We start from the raw sequence: 8027 nt of genomic DNA, 5'->3' as shown, positions 1-8027 counted from the left end.
ATACTGACTCACAAGCTCAAAAAGGCCAGCGCAATGACCAGTATGTCCTGGTCATTGCAAGAGGGCTCCCCCGACTTGGGGACCCCTTTATTTTGTCCACCCTATGGTTCAGCCGTACAATAGGGTGGACAAGTGTGGAAATCAATCCACTGCCTCCCCAAAGCCAAATCCAATGACCAGTACCTACTGGTCATCACATGAATGCCCTATCCCAAGGACCAGCCCATACTGGTCATTGAGGCAGCCTTACCAAGCTCCCAAGGCAGCATATACTGGCCATCCAGCTTGCAAAAGCCCAGTCGGATGGCCAGAATCTACTTTGTACTGATCTGGGAGTTCCCCAACACAATTGATAGTAATTACTGGTTTTTGAAGATCATAAAAGCCCTCCTTGATGAATATCATGTAATTTTCATTTAGCTTGGCGGCTCACAGCCCCGTAACCTTTAATCAAGTGGATACCATCTCCAATCAATGGCCAGTATACACCAGTTATTGATATGAGAATCCCTTAACTCAAAGGCCATACACAACAGCCATTGAGTTAAGGATTTCTCCACTCAAATGCTGGTATAAATGGTCATCAATTGGAGGATGTATGCACTTAATGGCCAATACACAGGATCATGGAGTGGAGAAACCCCCCACCTGATGGCCATCTAAAACAGTCATCACATGGAGGGTTTCTCCACTTGATGGCCATGTAACCCAGTAATCAATTGGAGTTTTTCTCGAATTCATGGCCAGGTCACCTGTCATCGGAGAATCCGTGTGTGTACTTGCTGTCAAGTGGAGAAAGCCATTATTTGAGTTTAATTCACCAAATCCAACAAGATGTGATACAGATAAGATCAGTATGAGTTGCGTATGAACACACAGCCAACACCCAACTCATTTACACGTGGGGAAATTGTTCATATCTGGCAGACTTTTAGACAGAAATTATGGCCTGGCACTCTCTAGAGAGTGCAACACTTTTTTCCCTGGTGATTGCATCTTCTCAACATGTGCTTCTATATTTCTCCAAATTTATTGAAAAAGTTACATTCTGTGTTAGAGTTTGAATTACACTTACACATTGACAACTGCTAGATACATCATACATCATTGCCCAGATTGCAATTAGGGTTTGGAAAGACTGGAAGGCCTGAATGAGTATGACCAGCACGGCAATCAATCTGATACAATTGGCCGATAGTGACAGAAAGAGCTGTCTTGTTTAATTGTGTTATTTTGGTCTGCTGTATGTGAGGACTAGCAGCTTGATGGATTTCCTTGAGAGCCGTTTGCTGGATTTGCTTCTGAATGGTTTGCTTGATCGAATTCGGAGTTGTTCAGATTCTTGTGAGCTTGCTGAAGGGCTGCCTCCTTAATTTATTGCATTTCATTTTAGAGTACCTGTAGCTTGAACAGATGGAGCAAAAGCAGAAATCATTCCCAGCAAGATGTCACAAGGCAAGCAAAAAATAACCATTTTTTTGACGAGAAAGAACCAGTAAGTAGGAGTATCAGAATCCTTTGAAGTATGATGGGAAGATTCATTGAGAGAGAAAGGTCCGACCAGTTTGATCATTTGAATCTAGGAAGAGGCTCGAGATCAGCGGATGATTGCAGAGACAGTTCGTGGAGCGAGTCTGAGCACCGCGCGATGTTCACAAACTCGGCCAGAGGCGTCATTCCTGATGATTGGTCAGGGTTGAGCATAAGTTTGTCGACCAAGCTGGCGATGTTTTTGTCGGCTTTGGTCGAGGAGTAGAGCGATTCTGAAGCGGCTTTGATCGAGAAATAGAGTGACTCTGAAGTCTCTGGTTCCCCGAGCGTTTGAAGACGAGCAGCGGTTCCTCAGTGGACTGGAGAGATTGGCTGAGGGTTTGGAGAGCTTGGGCAAGCCTTTTCGGTGCTGATAGGGCTGCGGAATGAGGGAGGGTACCGAGTGGACAGGTGCTGTAGGCGTTGGCGAGCAGAAGCATCAGATGGACGGATTGGCCGTCCGTGGACACACGCGCAGTTGGGCTTGTGCCTCCCGAAGTAAGTTCCTGGTTATCGGCGTCTGGACGCCGAGACGCTTGAGTAAGTCAACTAATGGCCGGGATAGACCCGGCGGGCCCTCATCCCTTGTTGTACGCTGGAGAGTTGCGGTGGATCGGGATCCCATCGTTTGCACAGTACATCGCCTGTCCAGAAGGGAATAGTGGCTGCCTCGTATGGCCCGGGGCCCCGGCTTGACCCGAATCTCTTGCCCTTAATATAATTAATATAATTGTTTAAATCAAGAAAATATTCCGTTTTGTGTCGGTTGACGCGGCGAAACTGCTACACCGTGGCTCGGATAGTCTGCTGTGGGCTGGACCTTTATTCGAAACAGAAAAAAATATCAGTTGATAAATGCTTACACAGAGGCTGGACGAGAAACATCGCCAAGATGAGGGAGAACTCAACCGTACTGGCTCGTGGAGGAGTGATGCCCTAACTTAACTAAGTCCCACCGGAGTGGTAAAGCACATGGTCGCCTTGCGCCGACCCTAACTTAACACAAGTCCCCCCTGGTGGGAGGCCCGCTGTGGCTGGCCGCGAAGCGGCCCCTGCCGCAGGGAGGGACTTGCGCGTACACCACGAGAGCGATTTCGGCTCCCTCGGACCGACAACCCGACGACAAAGGGGCCCACGTCAAGCTACCGTGTGAAAACAGGGCAGCCCGTCGTCGGGGTGTTGAGACAGTCAGTCCGCCGTACCTCTTGACGTCAAGAGGTACGGCGGACTGACTTCGGTCAATCCGCCGCCTGTCTGCCCGGGTGTTGCCAGCAGGACCCACGGTGGCTTGACCAAGGTCGATCCACCGCCGGTCTGCCGGTCTGTTGCCGGACGGACAGTCGCTGGCTCGACCGGACGGTCTGCTGCCCACTGGCTGACCTGGTCCGCACCCGGCAGACTGCCGCCAGGTGTTTCCCAGGCCTTTGACGGTCACCCGCCGGGTAACCAACGCCCAAGATTGTCAGCAGCCCGACAATCTCACAGGCTGTTGGTCAGCTGCCCAGCATGCAAGCTGGCAGCCCGACCGTAAGACTCCCTAAGGACAGCCGCTCGGTCATTGACCAGCTGACCACGAAGCCTTGCATGGTCAGCTGCTGGGAAATTTAATCAAAGCAGTCCGCAGCACCCACTTTTTTCCCCCTTTGATTGGGACTTTATAATTTATGTCCCCCTGGTTTGCTCCCTCCCTTGTCTCCTCCCCTTCATCTTCCCTCATCTTCACCTCCTGAGGCTCCACTCATCTCCAAGAGAGCGCTCACCCGTGCCCACGAGGCCGCACCAGCAACAAACAAGCAGCTGTGGATCAACCGCCGCACGGTCAAGGTACAATCTACAATGTTGTGAATCCTAAGGATTCAAGCTCCCAACCCCTGATGAGGTTGCGGCTGAGGTCGAACCGCACACCTGCTGCTTAACTCCCTTGCCGACATATCGCTCAAGTTGTCCGAACTGCACCTGTCTGTCACCGTCTTTCCTACTCGTTGTTATGCCTCTACATGACTCATGTCCCCATCTGCATGTCGCTTAAGTCGTCTGTCCAAACTGCGCCTGTCTGTTACCCCAACCAAATGTTGGGGTGTTATATCTCTCTCTTTCCTTCTTGTTGTATGCCTCTATATCACACGACTCAGGTCCCCATCCGGGGTCCTTTCTTTATCTCTCTTGTCCCGCCGTGTTATTTGACAGGGGTTGCTCTCTTGTATATAAACATGGTCACTAGCTATGAATTGATTATCTGTCCAACCAAACGTTTGGCTGCAAGTAATCCGGACGGTTGAGCAGTATGGCATGCTCCGGTAGTCCGTCGGACATGAGTGAACGTTCCTCTAATCCTCGGACCCCGGATTAGTTGAGCAGTTCCCCCATCTGTCCTATAATCCTCGGACAGCGGACCGGTCGAGCCGCTCGGCCAATCCGCTCCCCCATCCGGTCAAGCTGGCAGGTTGTCTTGACGGCAAGCCCTGGGCGCCCTGACCGCAGGTCCCCATCTCACGGCTGTGTGAACAGGCCCCTTGGGATGGTGGCCTGACGGCTGCCTGCCCATCCCATGGGGCGGGGTGACGCCGAGGACGGGGCAGGCCGACCGCGGGACGCTCCCTCGCAATATCTCAGGGATTGGTAGGAAGTATCTCACAAGGGTCGGGACAACGACGGCCTGCCCCTGCTGGCGGTCGGACATGCGACAGCCTTTGTCGGCTGGCCAACAGGGTGGCTGCAAATCTCGGCAGCATGACGGCGGCAACCAACAAGGTTTGGCGGGGTCGGGGAGGGTCAGACCGCCCGCAAAAACAATCGGTAACCCAACGTCGGTGGACTGCCGTGGTGTAATGTCAAAATTTTGGCTGGGAAAGAAATCACAAATGGCTGGAGGGAAAATATTAAGCCTCAGCCAGCCTCCCCCTCAGGTCCTGTGGACCTGCCCCAGAGCCAAAAGATACTTCTGGACCTCAGCTTTCATTTGGCACAGGTCTCATCTCCTCAATCCAAACCATTTGCACTGTACTAATGGTTTAAAAATAAAAAAACATGAAGAAATGTAAACTAAGGATGCGCAACCATCATGCCTGGTGGATCCTGGATCCGCAAACCCGCAGATCCTACACATGTAGTGTTGCATTTTGTTGCATATAGGAAACTCAATTGTGCATATTATCAGAAAATCCAAAAATGGATTTTCAGAGCAATGTAATATCTATCAGGGTTCCTTTGACCTTCAAAACAGATTCCTTCAATCAGTTTTGGAGCTTTTTGCTCAAAATTTTGGGTGAGGGTGCGCATCAGCACTGCCAATGAAACTGTCAATTCGGTTTTTTTTGTACATATTTTGCTGATTTTTGAATAATTATTTAGTGGTTTTGGGGTTGAATATCCTTCCTTTCCCTGCCAGACTTCAGACATTAGGCGTAAGCCTCTCCTGCGGAGAGCCCTCCGGGCGGGGTCCCCCGGACCCTCCGTTCGAGAGGCTTAGTTAAGCTAGCGCCGACCGGACGGAGGGTCCCTGCGGGACAGCGTCCCCGATGCCAGGGGTTGGAACTTGGATGTGAGGGGAGGGGACTCGAACGGGCACCGGGGGTCTTAATGACCTCAGTCCCGTCCGGCCGGCGCAATGATGTCCCACGCCGCCGGTTAATCCCCATCCATTCACACCTGGATGCCGGGGAGGTTGCCGGGCCTGGTTTCTAAGCGGTGGCTCAAAGGGGGGGGGGGGGGGGGGGGGGTTCCCTAGGGCCCTTCCACCCTGCCACGCCCTAGCAGGCGCTGCGGCGGATCCACCTAAGTTCTCTTTCTTCTAGTAGCGCTGGCACTACTAACTGCTTACACGGTGAGAGCCCCGGAAGTCAGGGAGTGACTTCCCAAGGCTCTCGTGTGTGGGACGGGGGAAGGATGGTCCCCGATCCTTTGTGCTGCGTTCTCGTGGCGCTTCTCCTGGTCCCAAGTCTCCCGGGAGGGGGGACCGGACAGGGAGAAGTCCTTGAGGGAGGAGAAGGCAGCAGACCGGATCCTTCCGGAGCAGAAAGCCCCCGGAGGGTTTGTGGGCGAAGGCGCTAGACCCCACGTGTGCACCTAACTTAACTAAGACCCTCTCTTTGTGGAGGGGGGACGCCGTCCCGCAGGGACCCTCCGAAGGCTCGCTTCGCGAGGGGCGCTCCGCGCCAGCCAGGCTGCACCAGGCCCTCCGAAGAGGGTCTTGTGTTAAGTTAGCGTGTGCACGTGGGTGTCTAGACTTTTCTAGAACTTGAGCAGGGTGGGCGGGTGGTCGCGAAAATAACTTTGATCCGGGCGAGGGAGAGAGCGAGTAAGATGATGCTGATGGAGTTCAGGATGGAAGAGCGTAACTCTTGGGTCAGGGGGGGGGGGAAAGCTCTGAGGTCTTTCTGGCCTCGAGTCTTTGGTCTGGGGTAGTCCCTGTACGCCGCTATCTCCGCCGGTGAGGCGCGTGATAAATTGAGCAGGAGAAGCTAGACGGGTCCATGGACTCTACCCACCTCCCGTTACACTCCCGGTAACACAACATTAACATATCTGCAGCATCTAGAGCAGCCCTTCGAGCCACTCTGGGGTAAGTAGGCAGTTTTTGACGTCCGTCTCTAGCTAGAGAGCCCAGCACTTACATAGACGCCATTCGTCTCTTGGGTCTTTCAAAAACGACTCCATACCAGAAAAGCTTATCACTTGCAACGATTGAACTGGATTCCGGTTGGCCTCGAACGTTGACAGTTGCGCGATTAGGCATCAAAGATGGAATATCCACCGAGTTCCATGTGGGACGAATCTGGAACAGAGCTCCGGTGCTTAGGAGGTATTTATCATTTACCAGCTCATCAAACTAGTTCATTGGCTGATTTCCCACACCGCTCGAATCCTCCCTAGACTCAGTGATGCAGCGTTTTCTACGCCTGGGGCAAACTTACATGCCTCCTGCATGGATTACTCCCCCCGCTAATGGAGCGAACTCGAGGGAAACTTCCTACAATCACTTACATTCGACCCTTTTACCTCTTGTGAAAGACCATCTCGCTACTATCTATAAACTGCTAAAGCCTGATAGCATACAGCAAGAAACCGAGGCGAAACTTAGACGCGTATTGGAGATACAAAAAGAACTCGATCACAACATGCTTCAAATCTACCATTCCTTCCACGTCATCTGTCCGGAATCCTTATCTACCTCAAGCGAAACCGATGACCAGCACCTCAAACAATTCAAGGTCTATAGGCTTCTTGGACTCCAAAAGAAGTTACAATCCGCACTCCAGATGATCTGCCACCTCTTTGGCACGGCCTCTGGATACATCGACGGTAGCAGGGACTCGACGGGGGAATTCTTCGATAATGGCGCTGTGCATTGGAGCTTCATGTGCAGGGCCAGGAGTGTAGAGATTTCACTCAGGTTCGCGATTGAACACTTGAAGGGATCTGAATTAACTATCGTCGAAGCTTCGGTGGACGACCCAGTCGGAAAAATCTATCATCTACTGCAAGATTCCAAAATGCTGGTCAATCCAAATGTCCCCCGGAGACGCGCCGGCGAAGACCGATTGAACCATCAACCGATCATCCACCTCGCTCGCTTAGCAATACTCCCCTTACGGCTATCATATATATTTTTCTATAAATTGTCCGTTTTTGATACTGATACTCACAAATCCTTACCCTTATTTACCCACATGAATTCTCTTGAACTCAAAGCTTTATGCGAATCGGCTGAAAACATTTATGCCAATCACTCGATAATGCTAGCCCTAATTAAAAAAGTTGATGCGAGTTTTGGAAATAGACCTATTGATATCCAGTCCATCACTCAAACAGCCAAAAATATTGCTTGTAATTCTGAAGTTCCATCCCATTCTTTACTCCGCTATCTGGTTCCCTTAGTCAACAATCTCAAAGATCGGAATTACTACCAGGATTGGTTTGTTACATGGGACGCTCTAATGAAAACAGCTATTCATAACTTAGTGCAAGCTGCCAAAAACCTTTAATCATACAAATTTGATTTACCTTTTATTTTGTTTTTTTCTTCTTCTTCTAACTTATGTGGGCTTTCATTCATTTCTTGATTAGGTGTTTGAATCAAACCTTAAGGATTAGACAATCTCTCTGTGGACCCAGGTACAATCGGTACGCGGGCACCGGTCTTTTTTTGACCTAAAACAGGCACCCAGCACTGCCTGGTAATGGCAGTCCTTTGTGTTGCTTTGAGCATGTACATTGTATCCCTCTTGATGACCGGTGAAAACCGGTCATCAGGGAAAACACAACCCTCTTGATGCCCGGCGCGGGTTGGGCTGGACCGGTCTTTGAGAGGGATTTGCCCTTCGATGACTGGCTTGCGCCGGTAGCGATATCAACCTACCTTCTGTCTCATCCGGTGAAGCTGGGGGGGTATGTACCTGAGAGGGTACCCGGGTCGAACTTAACACAAGTCCCTCCCGTGCTCGCGGGGTGCGAGTCTCCTTCGGAGATGCTTCGCGCCTCATCGGAGAGGTTCAGTT

The 8027-nt window shown here is 51.3% G+C and overlaps 2 protein-coding genes across 2 annotated transcripts; one reads left to right on the top strand and one right to left on the bottom strand.

Annotated features, from left to right (window-relative positions):
• Window positions 1–1673: 1673 nt before the first annotated feature.
• Window positions 1674–1970, bottom strand: PtA15_1A613 (uncharacterized protein; the record flags this gene model as incomplete). Its single annotated transcript, XM_053165659.1, has 1 exon — window positions 1674–1970. One exon carries the CDS (start codon window positions 1968–1970, stop codon window positions 1674–1676), a length of 297 nt encoding a protein of 98 aa, XP_053016828.1.
• Window positions 1971–6788: 4818 nt separating this feature from the next.
• PtA15_1A612 (uncharacterized protein) lies at window positions 6789–7514 on the top strand (the record flags this gene model as incomplete). Its single annotated transcript, XM_053165658.1, has 1 exon — window positions 6789–7514. One exon carries the CDS (start codon window positions 6789–6791, stop codon window positions 7512–7514), a length of 726 nt encoding a protein of 241 aa, XP_053016827.1.
• Between the last annotated feature and the right edge of the window lie 513 nt (window positions 7515–8027).

Source organism: Puccinia triticina, chromosome 1A (assembly GCF_026914185.1).
Source record: "Puccinia triticina chromosome 1A, complete sequence".
Classification (NCBI taxonomy): Eukaryota; Fungi; Basidiomycota; class Pucciniomycetes; order Pucciniales; family Pucciniaceae; genus Puccinia; species Puccinia triticina.
Note: the sequence above shows the minus strand (reverse complement) of the source record. Positions and strands in the feature narration are given on the sequence as shown.